The 24,958-nt window shown below is 42.4% G+C and overlaps 1 protein-coding gene across 4 annotated transcripts in view; it reads right to left on the minus strand.

Annotated features, from left to right (window-relative positions):
• Nucleotides 1–24,958, minus strand: part of GADL1 (glutamate decarboxylase like 1) — a gene marked incomplete at its 5' end in the record, with an annotated part of 98,161 nt that overhangs the window by 68,328 nt on the left and 4,875 nt on the right. Inside the window, 9 exons of one of the 4 annotated variants that reach the window (XM_083705881.1) lie at nt 2,952–3,006; nt 3,121–3,200; nt 7,880–7,995; nt 9,077–9,183; nt 10,274–10,364; nt 13,160–13,286; nt 13,804–13,979; nt 15,122–15,240; nt 19,570–19,587. In XM_083705881.1, coding sequence (XP_083562007.1) covers nt 2,952–3,006; nt 3,121–3,200; nt 7,880–7,995; nt 9,077–9,183; nt 10,274–10,364; nt 13,160–13,286; nt 13,804–13,974 — 747 coding nt within the window. Of the gene's footprint in view, nt 1–2,951; nt 3,007–3,120; nt 3,201–7,879; nt 7,996–9,076; nt 9,184–10,273; nt 10,365–13,159; nt 13,287–13,803; nt 13,980–15,121; nt 15,241–17,663; nt 17,707–19,569; nt 19,588–24,958 lie in introns of those variants that run through there. The other 3 variants (XM_083705878.1, XM_083705879.1, XM_083705880.1) reach the window with 3 other exon arrangements.

The following is a 24,958-nucleotide window of genomic DNA, read 5'->3' on the forward strand; positions in this document are numbered from 1 at the left end:
CGGACTTCCGGAACGGATTAAGTTCGTAAACCAAGGTACCACTGACAGGATTGCCTTCAGACAGCTCGGAAGTTGGATAACTCCATACCCTCCAACATTTCTCTAGTGGAAATAGGGACATCCTAAAGAAAAGCAGGGCGTTCTCCAAATCAGGGACGTCCCTGGAAAATAGGGACACTTGGAAGATCTGTCATGCTTACCACTAAAGCTAAGTGGCTGACCAGGATCGGGATATCAAAAAACCAAACTTCTTCCAGAGGAATCATTCCACCAATTCAGATCCTCTTCAGAAATCCTCCCTTGGATGTCCCTGTCTTCAAAAGTTGGAGGTAACTCAAGAAGGCCTTTTCAGTGGTGGCACCCAAATTCACTTGGCACCACCACTGTTGTCCTTTAGGTGCCTGTCAAAGTCTATGCTATTCTCAGACGCTTTTAATGGTGCTGGAGTCTCAGCTATTTCTATTTTCTCAGCTCGTTTCACTGGCTCCTGCAAATTGCTTCTTACCTGTTCTATTTATTGTGGCTTATTATAATTTGTTTGTTTTTTTTTACAGCAAGCTGCCTTGCGGCTCTTTTGGGAAAGGAGGGGGTACACATACCTTAAAGAAAAGAAAAGAAAATGCTGTTCCTCCATTGAAGTGAATGAGAAAGCAGGGAGCTCTGTGTGCGCATTGCAACAAATGAAGAACTCTGGAACCGTGATAGGGAGCCATCCTAACCCATCACAACACGGACAGAATATCCCATCATACTCATTTTGTCTCTACCGTTTCGCAACTTTAAAAAATATTATTTGGTATATAAAAGCACCTGAGGGGGAAAAAAACCCTCACAAAATTTGCATTTATAGGAAAACCGGTTGAACAAATTATACACCATAACGAATTTAGTTTTCATGGGGCAAGGTAGCCATAACTGGACCGTGTATCCATCTTGTATTTTCTCTAATGTTTGAAGAGGAAGTTACATTCAGGAACCTGCCCTTGAGACTATCATGAGGTGAGGAACCGAAAATATGTTTCCCATGTCTTTGCATCTATGGATCTCCTTTCAAACATTAGAATCTGTTCTGTGAATACCCTATGAAAACACAGGCACCAATCTTTTTCTGCAATCTGTGAAGCAATGCACAGCAAAGCAGAGAAGATAGGATGCCTCCCACACCAAACACTGTTATCGAATGGCATTCAGCAGAGACACTTGCAAACATGAAATGAGATAAGAGAACATTTCAAATGCTTATAGTCTTCACTTCAAGGAAATGAAACCATATTAAGCACAGATAGATGCATCCGCAAGGATAGTTTTTAAAAGAAGAGTGCAGGACGAGAAGCTATAGCCAAGTACTGTTTTCACAGCAAAACACTTTAAAATCAAAGGAGATTTTATCATCAATAATCCATTTAAACAATGAAGGGAATGCTGTTTGCTTGTCAATAGTTGTTTTGCCCAGAAAATAGCAGCTGATCTTTTATTCATGAACAGATTTATTTTAATTCTATTCCACATTTCTCCTATCTGCCCAAACTGAATGAAATGTCTGATAAAATGCCATAGTCATTGAGCATATACTGTATCCTGAAGATACTATTGGCCTACTTAAGCTGGGGTGTTCCTTAATTTTGAGCACAATTATAGATATAATCTCAGTGAGAAGCATAATGAGAATGGCTCAGTTTTGCAGTGCAAGAGTTATTCTTTCATGCCATTTTGTGAGTTCTAGCGTTATTATTTTTTAAGCGATGAACTAAAATACCTGGGGATCACACTGCCCGTTCACAACTTACCGTGCAATCTGTGGCAAAGCAGACTGGACCTGAAACATTTGCAACACAAGAAACTACCCTGTTTTAACTTTCATTCACGTTCATTCACCCTTCTTCCATTCTAACAACGCCACCAAAAATTGAATTTATGATTTTTGTTGTTGGTGCGACCATCACGGCCTTTCAACCACCACTAAAAAAGAAATATATGCATACTATACAAAATATACACCATTACAATGTAGTATCACCCTAATTGTACATATATATATGTATTGTGGGACGCAGGTGGCGCTGTGGGTTAAAGCCTCAGCGCCTAGGACTTGCCGATCAAAAGGTCGGCGGTTCGAATCCCTGCGGCGGGGTGCGCTCCCGCTGCTCGGTCCCAGCGCCTGCCAACCTAGCAGTTCGAAAGCACCTCCGGGTGCAAGTAGATAAATAGGGACCGCTTACCAGCGGGAAGGTAAACGGCGTTTCCGTGTGCGGCTCTGGCTCGCCAGATGCAGCTTTGTCACGCTGGCCACGTGACCCGGAAGTGTCTCCGGACAGCGCTGGCCCCTGGCCTCTTAAGTAAGATGGGCGCACAACCCCAGAGTCTGTCAAGACTGGCCCGTATGGGCAGGGGTACCTTTACCTTTACTTTATATGTATTGTGTGTGTGTATATATATATATATATAATTGTGTGTGTGTGTATGTGTGTGTGTGTGTGTGTGTGTGTGTGTGTGTATAAGCTTCCAAAATTCATTTCTGATCAGATCTTTACAGCCCATTATATTATCCTTAATGCACCTTCTTCTCAATTTTTGAGCAGCAGCTGCAGCTGGAAATCTCGCAACGTTGTGTTGCAAGATTCACATGCATGATCCGACGAAAGAGGCTGAGGAGGAGAGCCAGGACAGGCCACGATTTATCCCCCTGGGAGTGGGCCAGGGTGGCACTCATTGGCCGGCTGGGCCCACCCCCCACCCCCCAGGAAGCACCTGCCCGAAACCAGCCAGCATTGGTCAATCGCCAGCTGGCAGCCATCCAGCCCAGCCATTCGCCAGATCACTCCCGTGGCCCGTGGTCCGGGCACAACACTGCCCCCCATTGGAGCAGATTGCCATACACAAATGCACATAAGGTATGCCTTTCACAGGGCACACAGACTCTCTTGCTCTCTCACTCTCTCTCCCCCTCTCACCTCTTTCCTTGCCCGCTGGACTTGTTTCTCCAGTTCCTCAGGTATCATCTTACCTCTATGGGACACAGATTTAAAACTTTTCAGTTATGTAATAGGTTACTCGCTTTCAGCACTACTTCAGCATTTTAAAAAGATCATCAGACGGCCTCGACGGCTTCGGTCGCCTTACCTTTCGTCACTTTTGACGAAGTAAACGTTTTGTGTGCCGATCCCCAAGAACGATGCTGCCTTCTTCACGGAATAATGACACTGAGTAAGGGTAAAAATCAAACAATTAACGGCAGACATATCGCCAAATAATTTTCCTGAGGCACACACGTTGCAGATTTTAGGCAAAAATCAAGGCTTCAGAAAACCAACGACAGCCACAGAATTGCAAAATAGGTGAGCATTAATCTCCTCTCTCAAAGTAGGGGAGGGGGGAATTCTGAGCTTTTTGAACCTTAAATTTAGTTAAGCACTGGACATAAACCTCTGGTTTCATGGCTCAAAGTAATTGTTCTACTGACTGAGCTATCTAGAAAAAATTTAGGGCGGCTTATTTGTTTTAGTAGAATAATAATAATAAAATAGGGAGGAATAAGAAACTGGAGCAAATTGTTAAGTTATTTAAGGGTTAAATTAATATATTTGCCAACTACCCTGAAAACGCCTTAAATTCTTCCTTCGCATACAGCAGGTGAAACCAGGTGGTTAATTAATTCAGCTTTCTTCAAGAGAGTTCACACAAATGCAGTTAAGGAGGAACATAATTATGAAAAATACTGCACTTTAATGTGTGGGTATGAATATATTAAAGGTATTCAATCCTGTCACACTTTTTCTGATGAGATGGATCGCCCCACCTTTTTGACAGGACTTCTTCCCCCCCCCCGCCCCCCCAATTTTTAACTAAATGCACAGAAGATATCATCAGCTACCACCAGCCAATCTTTTCTAACATGGCACATTCACAAAGGCTTTAGAATCCATTCACTCAGAGTGTTGTGTGAATAATAACATACATAGGTAGATAATTAATCTTCTGTTACATTGAATTACATCAATAATGAAATACGTGTGCAAAGCTACAATGTGGCACTCACTAGAGATTTGGACTCTTAAGCAGCAAGGTTTCATTTGAATTGCGAGTGATTCTCACAAAACAGCTCCTTATTAGTAAGCTATGAGTCACCTATTAAGCTCAATCAAAGGGAGTGTGACATTGAATTACTAGAAAATGTCAAACCACTCCGGGCTCAGAAAATAATAGATCAGCAAAATCTCCAAAGTGGGCAGGGGGATGGGGAACAAAGGCTGCACAATGAATCACAGCTCTTGTTATGAACAGTATAGAAGTATGAGAAGATCACAATTAAGGGCCCACGATAATTTGGTCCCGACTTTGTTCTAATTTCAGTTAGCTAAAACAAACAATGGAGTTCTTAAGAGTACAGAAATAATGGAGAACTGTGGTTGGTCCAAAAGTGGAAGCTTTCAAGAGAGGAAGGGCATGCAACCTTTGGGACCTACGGGACAGCCTCTCCCAGTATGCCCCACGGAGAGCCTCAAAGTCCATAAATGGCAACCCCCTAGTGGTCCCGGGCCCTAAGGAAGTTAGATTAGCTTCAACCAGAGCCAGGGCCTTTTCAACACTGGCTCCAGCCTGGTGGAACGCTCTGCCTCATGAGACCAGGGCCCTGCAGGATCTGATTTATTTCCGCAGGGCCTGTAAGACAGAGTTGTTCTGCCTGGCCTTTGGCTTGAAGCCAATTAGATTCCCTCCCCCTCTTTCTTTTTCCTTTTTCTTTTCTCCTCCTGTGAGAAATATTTTAATATTTTAATGTTTCAATATTTTAATTGTTGTATTTTAATCTTGTTTTTAAGTTATATTCATTCAACTTGTTTTTATTATTGCTTGTTAGCTGCCCTGAGCCCAGCCTTGGCTGGGGAGGGCGGGGTATAAATAATTATTATTATTATTATTATTATTATTATTGTGTAGCCACATTCCCACAACAACCAACCATGGCTTGTCATTACATCCATACCTGGTCAAAGTCCCCCCAAATTTACTCCCATGATTTACTAAGCGGACCAAAGTAGGCAGTTAATAGAAGTGTTTCAATGAAGTATTCAGTCCGGCATTTTTCTTACATTTTGATCTGATGAAACTATCTGTACATATGAGGTGGGGAAAGGTTGTTCTCTCATTGAACAGAAATCAGTTGGGTAGCTGACAGCAGCCCATATCTGTTCCCTGGACAAAATGTCACTGAGAATGAGGCAATGCCATAGTGTTTGCCAAGGGCATCCTTGAGGGCAAAAAGTGGCTGCCCCCATAATATAGCATTGTTCTTCCCAGTAACAAAACAAACCCTTGACCACCTCTTACTTGAAAGGTAAAGGATTCAACCTCCTTCCCAACCACAAATTCTTAGAGTGCACCTTCCCTGCAAAAAGACATTGAATATCCCAAACACGCTTCTACAGAGGATAAATGGTCCCACAAAAGTGGGGGAAACGTTTCGTCCAGTTTTTAAATTGTTTTGCCATGGGGGGGGGGGGGGGAATGCAGATTACTGCAAATTGCTGTTAAAATACAATCACTGAAGAACACTCCATTTACATCAGCTTGAAATAATAAATTCCAAACAATGCATTTCAATTTGTTCCTGGACTAGATTGTTCCCTCTTGACAAACCATTAAGAACAGGGGTTTTTTTGTCACTTTTAGGGAGATGTGATTTGTCATTATCAGTTGAGTAGCGTGTAATAATCAAGAAAGCCCCTTGAAGTACAAAACAGATGTTTTTGTTGCGCCGTTGTTATTTTTTATTTTAACTGAGAAATGAGCGTGGAACTGTTCTGCTTTAATTTAAAACAGTATCTCTCTACTCCCAACACTGGAGCAGTGGGTGGAAATAAATGAATGTTTCGTCACTTAACTCACTGTAGGAAAGCTATCTCCCAGGGAGAGGAATACAGCAAGGAACAGAAAGACTGCAGGTAAGCAGACACGTGCATGTCCCCCTCCCACAATATAAATAAAGTCTATCAATAGGCTTCTCACTGTGGGCAAAACTTGTAGGGAGCAAGAGTGCAGAGCAGGTGAAGTGGTGCTGAAACAGCATATTGTCTACTACATGAGCTTAGAAAAGAGCAGAAGAGAAACAGTCCTGGAAGGATTTCCAATGAGACTTCTTGCAATTATATTTTATTTTTTTGCTAACTGGGCTATGCACACACTTCCATTTAACTCTGCATCCAGTGTGATCCCACCCAGTGCAGGATTTTACGTATAAGCTAAACAAGCTATAGCTTAGGGCCCCACTCTCTTGGGGCCCCCCCACAAAAAATTAAAGGGAAAAAACACCTGGGTGTACATTTCCAAAATATAAAGTGAAAAAACAAATAAAATAAAACCTACATACAGCAACCGTGTTTTGTGTTGTGTAGGCTCCTATAGTTAAAGCTATGGTTTTCCCAGTAGTGATTTATGGAAGTGAGAGTTGGACCATAAAGAAGGCTGATCACCGAAAAATTGGTGCTTTTGAATTATGGTGCTGGAGGAGACTCTTGAGAGTCCCATGGACTGCAAGAAGATTCAAACCTATCCATTCTTAAGGAAATCAGCCCTGAGTGCTCACTGGAAGGACAAATCCTGATGCTGAGGCTCCAATACTTTGGCTACCTCATGAGAAGAGAAGACTCCCTGGAAAAGACCCTGATGTTGGGAAAGATTGAGGGCACAAGGAGAAGGGGAATACAGAGGATGAGATGGTTGGATAGTGTTCTCGAAGCTACCAGCATGAGTTTGACCAAACTGCGGGAGGCAGTGGAAGCCAGGAGTGCCTGGCATGCTCTGGTCCATGGGGTCATGAAGAGTCGGACACGACTAAACGACTAAACAACAACAACAACAGGCTCCTATGGTGTAAGTCATGGGTCCTGCCTGCTATATAAAGGGCCCCATTACCTTCAGTAGCTTAGGGCCTCATCAAACCTAAATCTGGCCCTGATCCCACCGACGCAATCCATTTCAATCCTGCCGTTGCTTATGAAATGCTGTGTTTCCACGCATTTCCCCCTCAACTAACTTTTGATCCAAATTGATAAAAAGAAGAACTGAGCTGTGTTTTAACCGGCTAATGTGTACACAGCCTCATAGATTCAGGAGCAGACAGAACCAGTTCAAGCCTGCATCCTAGACCAGCATTGATTCTCTATCTAGTGGTAAGCCTTTTATGCTTGCGATAACAAATATGTTTTCTCAAACAGGGCCAGAATTAGGTTTGATGAGGCCCTAAGCTCCTGAAGGTAATGGGGCCCTTTATATGTCCAGATGACCTTTGTCAACAACAAAATGTTGCTTTTTTTTGTGTTGAATATATGCTATATGGTCATTTATGGACCTAATAGGTATCTAAAGCCATTTGCACATGTAGCCATGCAACTAGTCCATGCAGAATGTAGGCACCCTATATATAGAAATGAGCAAACCAGTGATAAAAATCTGTTGCTGTATGTAGGTTTTATTTTATTTGTTTTTATCTTATATTTTGGAAATGTACATCCAGGTTTTTTCCCTTTAAATTTTTTTGGGGCCCCCAAGAGAGTGGGGCCCTAAGCTATAGCTTGTTTAGCTTATACAGTGGTACGTCAGGTTACATACGCTTCAGGTTACAGACTCTGCTAACCCAGAAATAGTACCTTGGGTTAAGAACTTTGCTTTAGAATGAGAACAGAAATCATGCTCTGGCAGCGCGGCGGCAGCAGGAGGCCCCTGAAGTGGCCCTTCAGGTTAAGAACAGTTTCAGGTTAAGAACGGACCTCCGGAACGAATTAAGTACTTAACCAGAGGTACCACTGTACGTATATCCGGCACTGAATCTGCGCTCCAGCATAATGTACTTTCTGAATAATTACAAAGGAGGAAGGTTGGTTACCTCTTCTGACGTAAAGACCACCAGCCGAGGCATCCCTGAAAGGCCCCTTTCCTTTATGTAAGGGCAGTATCTGTATCTTGCTAAGTTCATCGCATACATGTTAGAAACAGAGCCACCTTTAAAAAAGGGAAAGGAAAAGATTCATGCAACACTCATATTCATTAATACTGTACGTTGCACTTCCAATTTATAAGCATTGAGGTGCCCAATGTTCAGGCGTGGACATCTGCCATGTCAGCGAAGGGTTACCAGCAAAAATTAGGCACATCAAGGTACAACTTTCTGAATGTTTAACAGGATTTATATACCACATAACGATTAAAAAAATATCTAAGCTGCTCACATGAAACCATATGAAATATGCTTTTAAATTATCAATAAAATCAAGTGTTAAAACAAGTTGACCTAATTTTTGTAAGGTAAATAAAATCTGAAGTTTTAAAAATATATACACAGTAATACATTTAAAAGATAAAAGCTTTTAACAGTGTGTGAAAAAAAAGTTTAAAAGCATTTTAAAATTAAAATAAATATATCTGGGCTTTTGGTTACCATGAGGTTCCAATGGTAACCTTGTCAAAAAATGCTTTCAAGGATATGGGTGAATAATAATAATAATAATAATAAATTATTTGAGCCCCACCCATCTGACTGGGTTGTCCCAGCCACTCTGGGCAGGTTCCAGTATATACTAAAACTTCCCTATACAGGGCTGCTTTCAAATGTCTTCTAAAGTTTGTATAGTTGCTTATCTCCTTGTCATGTGATGGGAGGGAGTTCCACAGGGTGGGCGCCACTACCGAGAAGGCCCTGTAACCTCACTTGCCTGGTTCCCTGTAACCTCACTTCTTGCAGTGAGGATCATATTTGGAAGATCATTTGAACATTGGTAGCACATTTGAAACTCAGAGTACACAGAAATGGTACGGATCTGGCCTCATATTTCACTGCTGTTCACACAGCAGGAGGAAGCACCATGAACTATGTAACATAAATTGCTTCTATCCCTCTGTAAAAACCAGGTTGCCCGAGCAGGGGAATGTACTTGCCTAAAGCAAGGCAACTCCTGTATGGACATTGCCTAAGAACCACTCATGGTTACTCCAATACACAGCACTGGCAAAAGCAGTAAAATATAACTTTAAATTAAATTAAATTGCATGCAAGAAGAAAAGGGGGGGGGGGATACTTTCTTACCTGGATTAAATATACCGTCACCTTCTTCCCACCCAATGAATTCAATCATTTTCTTTAGGACTGCTTCTTCCACTAACAAAAACACTGGGGACACTTCATAGGTATATCTGAATATATATAAACGTGACATAAAAGGCAACTGTCTGAACAATGCTTTGACAAAATGTGTTGAAGAAAATTGAATGAAAAGGTAGAGATCATGAATAGCTGAACAAAGAAGAATACGAGCTAAATGATGGATTCCCTTCCTTGAGTGTAGTCAGTATTCCAGGGTACCAGGGATAACAGCAGTCAAGCCCATGTGAGGTTTTATAGTGGACGCGGGTGGCGCTGTGGATTAAACCACAGAGCCTAGGGCTTGCCAATCAGAAGGTCGGCAGTTCGAATCCCTGCGACGGGGTGAGCTCCCATTGCTTGGTCCCTGCTCCTGCCAACCTAGCAGTTCGAAAGCATGTCAAAGTGCAAGTAGATAAATAGGTACTGCTCCGGCGGGAAGGTATACACGGCGTTTCTGTGTGCTGCTCTGGTTCTGCACCAAAAGTGTTTTGTTCATGCTGGCCACATGACCCGGAAAGTTGTCTGTGGACAAACGCTGGCTCGCTTGGTCTGAAAGTGAGATGAGCGCTGCACCCCATAGTCACCTTTGACAGGACTTAACCTTCCAGGGGTCCTTTCCCTTTCCCATCCATAGCCTTAATAATAATAATAATAATAATAATAATAATAATAATAATAATAATAATAATAATTTATTTATACCCTGCCCATCTGGCTGAGTTTCCCCAGCCACTCTGGGCAGCTTCCAATACAGCATTAAATATTAAAAACTTCCCTAAACAGGGCTGCCATCAGAGGCAGCATAATACCAATTGTTTGGGAACATGAAAAAGACACTGATATTCCTTGTGAGCGTAAGGTTGGATCCTATACAAACAGAGTGTTGGACTAGTGTTTGGTCTGATCTAACATGGGTCCTCTAACATTCTTAAGCCAAGAGTTTCCTCTACATCTTTACTTGAGTGTCTATACTGAACTTACAATATGACAAAATAAGCTTTAACTCATCCGACATCTGAAAAACCACACCCCTATCATCAATGCCATTAACGCACATGGAAATCTGCAGGAAATCAGAATTTGTTACACTGAAACAGCATGGCAGACCCAGCAGATCAATTAAAAATAAAAGGCACTTACACACTCGGGTTTAATGCTTCAGTAATGAAACGCGCTGCTAAAGAGTAATAATCAATACCAGCGTACAACTGATTAAAAAATCTTGGGTGATCTGTAAATTAAAAAGACATAAATCTGGTTAGCATAAGTGGTGCAGGAAAACCAATGCACAATCCCTCTTCTCAGTTTCAGCTAGAGATGATGCTCAGCCCTTCCTGATAAATATCAGAGGGCAGAGGACGTTCGTATCACTTGCTTGAAAAGGGAGGATTTTTTTTAAGTCCCACAAGTACCTGCAGGAAGAGATACACCGTGTATCACTTGCAGCCTCTTCTGAACAGACAGAAGCTCTGTGCTGCCTGTTAATCCTTTCCCCCCTGCTCCAGACTTTTTCCTTTGCCTGAGTGATGGACCGTCAGGGAGGGACAAACGTAGCGCATAGGACCACTGCAAAGCTGAATTTGAGCCGGCCCTCTTCAAGGCACACCTGCTTATTGATACACCTGTGTCCCCTTAGAATTGGGTCTGATCTATTTTAACCTCAACTCTACTTCTAACTACAGAAGTAGAGAGATCTCTAAATTGAAACTGGGTGGCATAAAGACAAAAATATAGTTTCTTGTTTTAGTATTTTTAGGGGGTGGGGGGTTGTCTCCGTTTCGTCGCTAAGAAGGTAAACCTCTCCACACCTAATTGCAGGGGTCTTTGAAAAAAATTGAGCATTTGAAATATCTGCCCTCACTTTCTATATACAATAAGGACAAGTTTACCCAATAGGAATAGTGGATATATAGAGCACATAGGGTTTAAAAAATCTGCATGGAAAATTATGGCGATTTAGTGAAGATCTTCCCCTTTTAACAAACCTCTGAAGGAGTGGTCTTTCCTAGTTTCCATGTGTACTAGAATTGTTTTTATATCAGTGACGAATTGTTTCATCACTTGAGAGGAAGGGTGGGATATAAATTTCAATATTATATTGTTGTTGTTGCAGTTTTATCACTGATGTTTATGCTCTTCACAGCCTGTGTATTTTTTTTCTTAATGTTGGCAGTATATATTTTTTGCAAATAAATATATTATTACACTGCCCATAATTTAGAGGGGGGGAATTCTCCAAAAGTTTCAGAAAGGTAATTTCCCCCTTTATCTATACTTTTTAACTTATGCTGTCCCTTTTAAGAGACACACAAGAGGCTCTGTTAAAAGACGAATAATTAAAAGCTTATCAGAGTTTGTTATCTTACATGGGAATAGTTCAAGCTGCATAAGCAATAGGTAAACAGCATCAATAATGAAAAAGAGCATATTAAAGCTATCTAGCATTCTGTGATAAAAAGAGTTAGAAGTAGATCCATCATATGGGATGTTAGAACATTAATGCACACTTGGGAATTTTACCTCTGAAGCTTTCCTAAGTATTGATTAGCTACAACCAGTGCTATTCTTCTTCTTCTAGAAAAATAGGTGCTAGTATTCACCATGAAGTTGTTATAGTAAGTGCCACACTTTTTAACAACAACAAAAAGAGGTGCCGGTTCTGCGTATCCTTAAGTATGCCCTGTAATAAAGAACTGGCTGGAAGTCCTAGAAGACCTGTTCCCTGAATTGCCGGTCTTTTTCCACCTGGCATGGGAAGGCGGGGCCTGGATTGACTCCAGCTACAAAATCAATCAGTACTTGATTCTCTTGCTAATTATGCTGTTTTAAATGTGCATTTTATATTCCTTTAGTAATGCTGTCTTTTGAAACGCTTAAAATAATTTTTTTTGTTATCTTTGCTGCACTATACGTGCATTCTGTAGTTGACCTCCTTTGTAATGTATTATCTTTAAGATAATATTTTAGTTTCCATTTAGTTATGTTGCTTTGAATGTATACTTTATATTTGGCTTTCTTCAGTAATGTTTCATTCTGGATAGTTTTCTTTGATGTTTTAATGTAGTTTGTAAACCACCTTGAGATCCCCCCCCTTAAAAAATATAAAGCGATATAGAAAGGAAATTAATAATAATAGCAATAGATTAACATTTATTGTGGGCTCTGTCTGCACATTTATTTTCCTCTCACACCCCTACATAATAAAAGCTTTAGTAGAAGTTGTAATATTCATTTCTTCATAAAGTTAGGTTTAAACTTAATTATACCATGATTTGCACTTGCATTTTACAGGAATGTTTTCCAATATATTCCTTACCGATAAGTCTTGACATCTTGAGGAAAAAAATATCCTCAGTCTGTGATGATATTATATAATGAGAACCAGGGCCATCATGTACTGATTTTTTCTGCCATAACAGCTGACCGCCAATTGCATATTGGCAGGGAAACTCGTTTCATGATGTTCCCAATTCATACAGTGAGTGCAGCATCACATTAAGGCAAGACATAGAAAACTCACCCACAGATGTCAATTTTCAGGAACTGCCCCAGAGCAACAGTAAAATAAACTCTTACAGACTTAGGTTCCTGGCTTCATAAACCACAGTTTATGGAGTCAAGAACGAATACTTGAGTCATGCCCTTCTTCCTGTTTTCCTTTAACACCAACTTCAGCATTAGGATGTTGCTTTGTTTTAACCAGAAAACTCTGGTTTAATGTTGATTAACCAACCAGAATATTACGCCGCAGGGGTGAGCATCAGGAGGTGATGGACAAGCGCACAGCCCTGATGCTCAATCACAGCTTCATAAACCATGGCTTATGAAGCTGGTGTTGTACATCCAAAATGGGCCTTATGGGTCTTTCTTGCTTGACATAGCAGAAAATGAAGAATCTGTCAAACTGTCACCTTGTTTGTCAGACAGCAAAAGCAAGAACAGCCTGACGTTCCGAAAACCTATTTCAAAGAGCATCATAGTATTTAATGGAATAAAAACAGTAGATAATAGACATAGGATCCGTACTGGTTTTGACACTGAAACGTATAATATCCTGGCAAAACTGCAGGAGTCTCTGATGGGTCTCTCCGGTGTCTTTCAATTCCAAATCAAGCATCGTTTTCAGCTTTTCAGGAGGGTGCCACTCACACACCTAATTTGGGGGAAATATCGGGTTAGTGGAAAGAAACTTGCCAAGGACACAGCATTCATATATTATCTCTGACTACCGACCCCTCAGTTAAATACACAAATGTAAATAACTGAAAATAAGTCTTTAAAGAATAACTGTGCCAATTTTTAATCACATACAGTCATACCTTGGAAGTCCAACGGAATCCATTACAGAAGTCCTTTCGATTTCCAAAACTTTCGGAAACCAAAGCACGGCTTCTGATTGGCTGCAGGAAGCTCCTGCAGCCAATCAGAAGCCACGGAAGCCCCATCGGACGTTCGGCTTCCAAAAATAGTTCCCTAACCGGAACAGTCACTTCCAGGTTTGCGGTATTCGAGAGTCAAACCATTCGAGAACTAAGCTGTTCGAAAACCAAGGTACGGCCGTACTAGGAAAAAACTGGCTTCTCGTTTAGGATAATGGCATGTGAGGGACGAGGAAAGTGACAGTTTATTGTGAATTATGTACTGAAAAGTATTACATTTGAGATCACTACCTTTTCTGTTACATCCGCAGCTTTCTTTATCACTTCCTCCATTATGATCTTGCTGGCCTCTTCCACAAATTTTTCTCCTGCTTTTGCATCTGCCACTGGGCCGTTTAAAATTACGCCATCCACTAAGATTGCGTTCTTCTTTCTCTGCGGTGCTTCCCGCTGGTTATTCATTTTAGCTGTAAATTAGTAAGATAAAAATGGGAAAAAAACAGTGACAATTGCATCATGCACTGAATTAAACTATATATAAGACTGTCACAACTATAATTGCAAAATGGCAGGCAAAGCTCTGTGAGAAAGATGACAGGCTTATAAGTATTTGCTGATCCTTTTTTATATACCGTATTTTTCAGTGTACTGGATGCCCTCATGTATACGACACCCATTTTTGAGGACTCCAAATTAAGAAAATGTGGGGAAACTGCCCTGACTTGTTGAAATTGGGGGGGGGGGGATTGCCCAGAGGCTAACAGCCCCACGTGTCTAACAGGCTGCCTATCAGCTGTTCCCTTGCCGGCAATCGCTGAGCTGGGGGGGGGGGCAGAGTTGAGCTTTTTTTGGGTGGGAGAGTGAAGCTTTTTTAAAATTACTTTTAGCACACTATTGGGGTGTGTGGAGCGTTGTGATCAATAAAATGTGTGTGTTACTCATGTGAACGTCCAAATATGCAAAACATCTGGATTTTTCTCATCCTCTTCGGCAGCAGAGCATGAAAAAGGATGTGTGTGCATGTGTCCTTGTGCATGTGCATGCATATATACAAAAATAGTGCATACATGGAGAGGCAGAGAGAGGCAGAGAGTGTGAAAGAGACTGATTGTGCACTGTAAAATAAAAAATTAAGAAAGTGTACCGTCTGGTGTTTCACAATAAAAAACTGTCCCTCCATACAGAAGACCAAATTTCACTCGCTTAGTCAGATGGGTACATGAATTGCAAACTGATGCAAGAGAGGCTCAGCACAGGAACAGATCAGTCATTTGATCAGCACACCCTGGCCTCTGCCATCAGCCAGGGGACCAATAGTCACCGGGCAGCTGTACTCCCTGCCTCCCAGTGAGAGCATCATGGCAAGCGGGAGACCAACCTGGTCCCATCCATCAGCCAAAAAGTTGGCTCCTCCCTGCCTGAAAGGACACTAGCTTCCAGGGTTCCCTGCGGCTGGCAGAAGCAAGGGGAAATGGCTCTCTGCTGAAGAGACAATGGCACCAGTTGACATACTACCAATCAAGGAAAATCAGGCTGGCTCAAACTGGGCATAAGTGCTTTTAGCTCAACACTTTGTTCTGGCTTTAAAGAGCTGGTTTCCCACTGCTACCTGTTACTCCCCTTTCCTTGTGCGTCTTGTCATTTTTTTTAGTTTGTAAGCCTGGTGGCAGAATTCTCCCTTTGTCTCTCTCTCTATTGATATGAGCTGCTTTGAGAAACAGCAATTGTCTGCAAAGAGGGGTAAAAATATAGTAAGTAAATAATTGAATGCAGTGGTATTAGAACAATGCATATTTAGAGCATCAACATCTCTTAAAATATCACTATCCTTCATTACTTATTCATGGTAACTGCCAAGAGAAACAGACAGCGCTTCAGAATAGATCTCCTGTTGTACCAATTAAATTTTAAAGACGAACCACAATGATTTTAAGATGAATGCCCTACAAGGAATATTGGTTTGTTGCCATCGTACCGTGCATTGTGTTCAAAAGCTTATATCATTATTTATGAATGGCAGGGAATTCACTTCTCATGCTGATTTCGTATAGTCGCCACTCTGTGAATTCACACTATTAAAATAATGGTCAGTCTCAAGATGAAACGAATACATTTCTCCACAGTAAATCTATTTTGTGTATTTGTCAAGCTACAAAAAAGAAAGTTTTGTTGACGGCAGTGTAGCTCCCAGCATGCAGCGCTCTGAAGTTTTCTAATGTGGTCAGAAATTTGCAATGCAGAAAAGTTAAGATTCCATTTGCACAGAAATAGCAGATGAAATACTTCTTTTTCCAGACTACATTGTTTTACTGGCGAGAAATTATGTGTCTGAATTGTTGTTGGCATCTGTCTGTCTCGAGAGACAATGGGGTATGCCTCCAGGGGTAAAGTCAAACTACTGTGCTAGCAGCACAGAAGGGACCTTCCTGGAGCAGGGCAGGGTCCTTGCCCAGATGTCAAGACCCAGCCTTGCTGATGTGGTCCAAAAGTAAGCAGAGCAAGACATTTGGCACCAGCTGGCTGCAGGAGTTACCGGAAGGAGGGGTACAGGGCGCCATCCAACCATTTTAGACTTGGATCCATGTTATATCCATGTTAGGATATAGTTCTGTTCCACCTTAAAACGAACAGGCATGACTGTTGTGTGTCACATGCCTGTTTACTTCCAGCATAGTCTGCTGGGAACTTCCGTTTGTATATTGCTTTTGCTATACTGCTGTTTGCTGGACACGAAGGGAAGCAGACATGTTTTTCCTTTGTTCCTGAACTATGCTGAATAAACGCCTGTAAATAATGCTTACATATGTCTCTGTCTGCCACTTCCGTTGTGAGAAGTTCCTCACTCTGCTGACTAGAGCGTGTCAAGTCTCTAAAGGTATCTGAGGCTTGTGCCGCTGTCTGAGGACTGGAGATCGCCCGGCTGCCAGCCGGTGGCTGGAGCCAACTGGAGGCCTGCCAAATACCCCTCTCTCCATGGCAGTATCCCAACACTTCACCCAAAGATATCCCCGCAAGGCCGCAGAGGCTTAGGATCAGAGTTTTTCTTCTCCCAGATGGACCACCTTCCCAGGTTGACATGCCCCATCTAAATGTGTCTGAATGCCAGGGGCGTAGTGTCTGGGGTGGCAGGGAGGGCCAGGGCTCCAGGCGCACAATTTTTGTGGGGGCATGAACCAGACACCTCCACATAGGCGACCCCGGCCTGGCCCAGCCCAGTGCTCCTCTCCAGCTGCCAAGGGCCACGTCAGCCAGATGGGCTCCCTCCTACATGGGTGGGCAGGCGGCTTAGTGCAGCCCAACTTTACTCTGGTGGGAGTGGGGCCACTCTAGCAGCATCACAGTCCCAGGAAACCATGGCTAGGCTTACCCTGGTATGCATATTCAGGTACAAACCCAACTTAATCCACATTACCAGTATAGGGTTATAGGGTTATAGTGGTAGTGGTTGCAAATCAGATTAAAATGGGATAATCTGGGAAGGCATTTTGGTTAAGAGTGTTATGTGGCTGCTGCGCAAAACTAAAACGTGCACGATCAGCAGCAATACCACAACAAACTGCAGCGCACAAGTGCACACATTTAAAAAACAAGAATGTATAAAATTACAAGCAACAGTACAGGTTGTTTCGCCTCTTACATAACACGTCATAAAAGTCCTAAGAATAAATACTAGGTAATCCTCATGCATCCACTGTATAATGGCATTTCAATAAAACTGTAAGCTCTCGATGCTAGAGAACTCACAAATTATGATACAAGAGTAGCTAAAAAAATGTTTAAAACCATTGCTTTGTTTAGCTGTTGCAACAGGATTTTAGAGACTTCCAAAACATGCAACGCAATACTAAACATTTTTACTCAGAAATAACTAACTAAAATTTCAGGTACCGCCCCCCATGAAAGTATACATGGAACCGCAGCGTTTTAGCACAACTGTCCAACTGTGTTCAATGGGGTATACTCCCCAGTAAATGTTAGATCCCATTCAGATGTGTGCTAATCATATTTTTTTATTTATTTAAAATATTTATTTAAAATATAGCGCATTTTGACTGCAAAGCTTACAAGCCTACACAATTCAGATAACACACATGTCAAAACAAGTCAATCCTAACAAACAGCAGCAGCTACAAATGTAAGCTCTTGGTTACCTTTCAAATAAATCCATTTTAACTTCATTAACATCATAAGCAGCCATAATATAGTAAGAAGCCATAATACTGTGTTCCAAGAATCTGCATTTATCAGTCCCTGTGGCATGTTTCCCCGACCTCAATCTACAAACTTCAGACTTATGTGACATCACTGCTTGCACAAGCAGATTGTGCAACAGGTCAATGCTTGGACAAGCACACAGTGCAACATGAAAAAATATGCACAAGCGGAAAAATAAATTTTGGTATCACTGCTTTGGGGAGTCAATTTTTCAAACTGGAAATTTCTCAGGAGTTCTTCAATAAGAAATTAAATACAGTGGTACCTTGGTTCTCAAACACCTTGGTACTCAAAAAACTTGGAACCCAAACCCTGCAAACCCGGAAGTGTTCCAGAAACCCGGAAGTGTTCCAGTTTGCAAACTTTTTTCAGAAGCCGACCGTGTTCCGTTTTGAGTGTTACACTTCCAATTTGAGTGCCACACTTCCGTTTTGAGTGTTTCGCTGAGGTCTGTCTGTTTTTGCTATTTATTTTGCTGCTTTTTTTGTGACTCTGTGGAACCCAGGTCAGCTACTGACTGACTGATTGTGTGACTGCAGTACATTGTTTATTGCTTTCATTTTATGGATCAACCGTCTCATTAAAAAGTAAAATTCATGTTAAATTGCTGTTTTAGGAGTTGTTATTAAAAGTCTGGAATGGATTAATCCATTTTGCATTACTTTCTATGGGAAAGCACGCCTTGGTTTTGGAACGCTTTGGTTTTGGAACAGACTTCCAGAACAGATTAAGTTTGAGGTACCACTATAATGACAGTGCTTCTCCCTCAAAGCAGCCTGCCACCCCTGATCTTGCCCTGCAGTGTTAAGCGTTGGAGAGAGGTTTTGCTGTATTCAATGCATTCTGAGTTCACACTGGGCTGCAACGTGGCCTAAGAATCCTGGCCAGCGACCCTCCCGAACAGAATAATCTCGCCCAAAGTCATGATGGTTGTGTGCATCTTGCAATTTCTGGGTTACTCAGGCATGCAACCTAAAACATTCCCCAGGACTTTTCTAACGGGCAAGAATTTTGTGGCAGATGCACTGAGACTCTTTGGCAGACAAACCAATATGGGAAGAGTTCCCTTAAAGCAGAAAAGTGTGGGACATAATACAAGGGAAACTGCCAGAGGCAAGAAGAAATCGTAAGCAAAACAGGGAATGAGCTATTCTGGTTGTTTTAATATTCTCAGTTATTTAAGATATAATTTGAAAAATTAAAAACTGAACCGTGACTTCTTCTGACATTTTAATGGCCAGATATATCACAGGAAGTTGCCTCATACCAGGCCCATATCTCTTTCCCAGCAACAGCCAGGGTGCTGTTATCTGGCTGCCACCCACAGGATAATTAATCATTCAGGCATAAAGCTTTTCTTCAGGAGAGGCCTGGAAGCCATTTGCTGCCGATCCCTGTTTTGGATTACTTTTAAATGAACTGCTGTAGTTTTCCATACTTTAGTGCTTGGTGTTCCAAACATACCACTGACTTTTACCAAGGCACAAATCCTACACACAGACACACAAAGGGGAGGGGAAATTAGCTTGAATTACTTAAAGCAGAAGAGAGAGAAAAAATCTGGCACATAAAATACAGCTTGTCTAATAAGCATGAAAAATTGAGTTAATGTGCAACAACGATCCCAATGCATTAATGTGATAGCAATTTCGGAAGCTTAATTGACAAGATAGTTTAATGAAGTATAGGATGTTAATTTGTCATTCGTCGTAAGTTTTCCTTAATACCATCTCACTAACATTGACTAGAAAATAGTGAAATGGAGGATTTCTCCCCATTATACACATTCTTGATTCCGCCCCCTACATTTCTTTGTCCACTGTTCAGCTGGTACAGTCATACCTTGGAAGTCGAACAGAATCCGTTACGGAAGTCCTTTCGACTTCCAAAACGTTCGGAAACCAAAGTGCAGCTTCTGATTGGCTGCGGGAAGCTACGTTGGACATTCGAGTTCCAAAGAACGTTCGCAAACCAGAACAGCGGCATTTGGGAGCCAAAATGTCCCGAGTACCAAGGCGTTTGGGATCCAAGGTATGACAGATGGACACCATTAGCTATACTTCCTAGGTATAAGAAGTATGCCTAAGTATACCTTAGGTAAGACCCATATATAGCGAAGCCATGACAAACTCACGCTTGTAGGCAATGAAGCTCTGCTCAGAAAAGACCCACCCAAATTAACGAATGCAAGTTAGTCCATTCATTTCAATGGGCCTAACTCTTGCATATGGCTAGCACTGGACACAACAACCCTGTTCTGTGGTCTTGACGTGCATTAAAAAAGCAAGAGATTTAGCAAGGTTCAGTTCGGCAGATCACAGTTGTGTAGCCCTGTGGCTAGAACCATGACTCCCTGTGCACAACTCTTGATTCTGGAAATGCCACCTAATATCCTTGACTCTGGGTTCTCTACTTCTCTATAACAAAGACACACAAAAGTTCATGGCTCAAACTGGTTGCAGCACTCAAGGCTTTGTTCATGGTAGCAACTATTTGATGGAGGGAAGCTGTTCACTCTTGCCATGGGTGAACCTCACAGCCAAGCGGGGCCTGTTTTAAGACTTCCTGGAAATTGCAGCTAGTTAAGGATGCTGGTGCGGCCTGCTAACTAGAAATAAACATTGAGGCCATACCTCACCAGTGCTTATAAAGCTACATTCCTTGTTTCAGGGCACAAGGAGTTGCTGCTGCTTTTTAAAACTTTGCCCTATGTGCCTTGGGACCAGTTATGCTGAACGGTAATTTCCCTTCATGTCAGCCTGCCTGTCTGTTACGATCTTTTTTGAGGTTCACCTCCAGGTGCCCCCCCCCCCAACATCTGAAGCGAGGCGGCAGATCATACCAGTGGTGGCTCACTTGTAAAATGAGCTCCTTTGGCATGTAAAGGTAAAAGGTAAAGGTACCCCTGCCCGTACGGGCCAGTCTTGACAGACTCTGGGGTTGGTGCGCCCATCTCACTCAAGAGGCCGGGGGCCAGCGCTGTCCGGAGACACTTCCGGGTCACGTGGCCAGCGTGACAAAGCTGCATCTGGCGAGCCAGCGCAGCACACGGAAACGCCGTTTACCTTCCCGCCAGTAAGCGGTCCCTATTTATCTACTTGCACCCAGGGGTGCTTTCGAACTGCTAGGTTGGCAGGCGCTGGGACCAAGCAGCGGGAGCGCACCCTGCCGCGGGGATTCGAACCGCCGACCTTTCGATCGGCAAGCTCTAGGCGCTGAGGCTTTTACCCACAGTGGCACCCGCATCCCCCTTTGGCATGTACTTCGCCATATTTATTTTCCCAGGCCATCAAATACTTTTACTCATTCTGGTACTGGTGTTGTGCTGCTTCTGTTCATTATGTAAAGTTCTTTTTTGTGTGTGTTTTAAAGTGTTCTGTTTTATTTACTCTGCTGTAAGCAGCTCACCTCTCCATCATTACTCGACGGAAGCGATTACGTGGCAAATTTTATACACCTGTTCAGCTGATCTAGTCCAAAGATAAACCCATAGTAAAATCCAGTAAGTTCCTTCAATGACTTATCCCTCACTGCGAGAAGTGAAGTTACAAGAAACCAGGCAGAGGGCCTTCTCGGTGGTGGCACCCGCCCTGTATAACACCCTCCTATCAGATGTCAAAGAGATAAACAATTACACAACCTTTTGAAGACATCTAAAGGCAACCCTGTATCGGGAAGTTTTTTATGTTTGATGTCTAGTTGTGTTTTTATACTATGCTGGAAATCACCCATAATGGCTAGGGCAATGCAGTCAGATGGGTGGGATATAAATAAAATAATAACTATTATTATTATTATTATTGTTATTGTTAGGGATCAGAACAACATTTGTGGGATGGGTATTTCTTTTTTAAAGCTCTCTGAAGCTCTCTGGAGGGTTATGCCCATTGATTTGCCCTTTTAGGAAGAATAAATCTCTTTCCAAATTACACTTGCCTCCCTCCAAGAAGACACAGGCTATGTCCCTGTTATGTCTGCATCTATATTTAGCTTATATAGAAAAGGTCACTTTTACAGACTGACCCATACTTGGAGCTCACACTTCAGGGCAAGCGTGAGCTTTCTGTGACAAAAGGCTCCTTGTCAGAGTCAGTGCGCATTCAAGCATTTGTACTGAAATTAAATATAAGCACTGCTTGAGTAAGCATAGGGCCTGGTTATCTTGCAGCACTGAGTTTCCAAAAGCAGTAACTTTCTGAACAGAAGCAGTTACATGATGCAACTTAAGTTAACCCAAAGAAAAATGCTTTGCCCTGTTGGAAACTCTGCAAAGAGAAAAAGCGACATTACAAGTGTCTTATTCATTTAATTGGGGGCTGGCACAGGATAGGGCAAGGCTGGCATACCAAAGAGTCAAACGCAATTGGCCCGAGGATTCCCCCTAGCTGACCTTTTCTTGCACCCACCTCAAAAGCATTTGCTTGGCTGGAATGAGTATCTGTGATAAATTGATCTTGCTCACTGATGGGACAATGGAGAGATGCGTGGGCAAGGATAGAAACCGCTGGCTCTGATGCATAGTGTACTATACAAAGGTAAGAATCACATCCATTGTTTACTGGGATGTGAACCCTACTTCCCCCCTCCATTAAGAGTTTCCCATTCCTGTGGTAAATGGCACTTCTTACATTTTTATATCACTCGTCTGGAGCAGGGTTGGTAGGTAGGCTAGACTGAAAGAGAGGCTAGCTAGCCATAGGCCAATGAGAACCTTCATGATGGAGCAGGGGTCTCCTTGGTACAATACTAGTAATCACAATGCTAGTGGTGTTCAAATTTCCATTTGCCCTATGCAGCATGTTTCTTAACACCTCCAAGAAATGGAGGGTAGTCTTTGCTATCCCATCACCACTGCAGGAAAGCAAGAAGAGCCTTCAACCGAACCACACTATAAAGACTTGATTTAATTGCTAAGGTATGGAAAGGAGATTCTACTCCCTCAAAATTAAGACTGGCAGAATAAAATGTTAGAATGTGCAGAGAGAGCAAGATTGACAGCAAGGTTTTGAGACCACACTGATCAAATACTTAACAGAGAGTGGAATATTTACAGAGAATGCTTAAAAGAACATTGTAATAATCTAAATTCTTTGGTAGGCCTGGATTGATTTCTGCATGAAATAAGAGAACTTTACAAAATTAACACAACCAAATAACCTAGGAGAGATAAAGTTAAGTGTGCAGTTGTAATGCAAATTAGGAATCACATCGGGGGAGGGCGGAGGGGAGGTTGGAATTTGTGACATGTGAATTCAATCTTTTCTTTTTTTTTGTAATGAGTGTTGATCATGGATTCCCCTTTTGTTGATCATTGTGTATTGTTTTGTTTTGTTTTGTATTTGTTTTTAAAACCAATAAAGCATTTTAATAAAATATACATATTTCAACTGAACCCAACCTAACATTCAACATTTTCCATTACAAACTATATAGCCTAACTCTTCTGGCAGTGCACACTTTGCCTGTGTTCAACACACAGCATCCACATCTTCCAGTACATAGTTTAGACTGCAAACCTATCCAAATAAACTTATTTGGGAGTGAGCCCCATCGAATGCAAGTTGGTTTGCTTCCAAATAACCCTGCATAGAATTACTCTGCCTGACAACCTTTTATGAAGTTTAAATGCTTTCTTAGGTATCACGGAAGCACAGTTTTAAGTTTCAGTTTGATGTGCTGAATAAATTAGCCATCAATGTCATTGTGTCCATAGCTATTTGAGTCACATAGCATCATCGTGGTTAGATTATTTAAATAGTCCTACTACTAAAACATGGGACACAGGTGGCGTTGTGGGTTAAACCAAAGATCCTAGGTCGATCAGAAGTTCGGCGATTCGAATCCCCGCGACAGGGTGAGCTCCTGTTGCTCGGTCCCTGCTCCTGCCAACCTAGCAGTTCGAAAGCACGTTAAAGTGCAAGTAGATAAATAGGTACTGCTCCAGTGGGAAGGTAAACAGTGTTTCCGTGCGCTGCTCTGGTTTGCCAGAAGCAGCTTAGTCATGCTGGCCACGTGACCCGGAAGCTGTACGCCGGCTCTCTCGGCCAATAAGGCGAGATGAGCGCCGCAACCCCAGAGTTGGTCACGACTGGACGTAATGGTCATGGGTCCATTTACTTTTACCACTAAAACAGCTGGGAAGAATGCTCCAGCAAAGGAAAGAGATTTAATATACATTGTAAGAAAATAGATACAATATATGGATTACAAGCAGCCCATGGGGGTCGTTTAACCGGCCCCCGAACCGAGCTGCCTGCTTCCGCGGGGCCGAAAATTGCATCTGCGCAGAGGCAGACCAGAAATCGTGTCTGCGCAGACGCCGGAAATCGTGGGCGCGCAATCTGGCCCACAGAGGGTTCTCCGCTGGAATGAACCAGCCCAGGCAAGTTAAACCTTGCCTACCCCTGGATTACAGGGTACAAAAGTTTCATTGTTCATTTAGATTGAATCACTGCTTAGATCTAAGGTATGGAATAACTCACTAACTCCTTGTTTGGGGGGGGGGGTGTAACACTTCAATTGGTGCCAAGGGATCATTCCAAACTGTGTGTGCCTGCCTGAGGGATGGTCATCAATATGTCTAGATTTTGTACAGAAAGAAGAAAAGAAAAAAGCCATGTTGGCTATAAATTATTTTAAGCAGCTCAGTCCTTTGTGCCTGTCTCAGACAGCACTCTTAAAATCATGAACATTTCCCCATAGTTTTAAACCAAACCTTCTCCACTTGTAAATCTTCAAGATCCAAATCAACGAATTTAAGTTACAGTACTGTACAATCGGGTTGCGCTGTGGGTTAAACCAGAGAGCCTAGGACTTGCCGATCAGAAGGTCGGCAGTTCAAATCCCCGCGACGGGGTGAGCTCCCGTTGCTCGGTCCCTGCTCCTGCCAACCTAGCAGTCTGAAAGCATGCTAGTGCAAGTAGATAAATAGGTACCACTCCAGCGGGAAGGTAAACGGCGTTTCCATACGCTGCTCTGGTTCGCCAAAAGCAGCTTAGCCATGCTGTCCACATGACCCGGAGGCTGTACGCCGGCTCCCTCGGCCAATAAAGCGAGATGAACGCCGCAACCCCAGAGTCGGCCACGACTGGACCTAATGGTCAGGCGTCCCTTTACCTTTACTGTACAATCTAATGAGGAGCCAGGGTGGAGCTACCTTTGTGTTTGCTTCTAATTCTCTTTTGCTGCCCCAGCTTGAAGTTAGCGCAGTGGAGGGAGCCAGATTGGGCTT

This window comes from Podarcis gaigeae (genome assembly GCF_964106915.1).
Source record: "Podarcis gaigeae genome assembly, chromosome: 12".
Classification (NCBI taxonomy): domain Eukaryota; kingdom Metazoa; phylum Chordata; class Lepidosauria; order Squamata; family Lacertidae; genus Podarcis; species Podarcis gaigeae.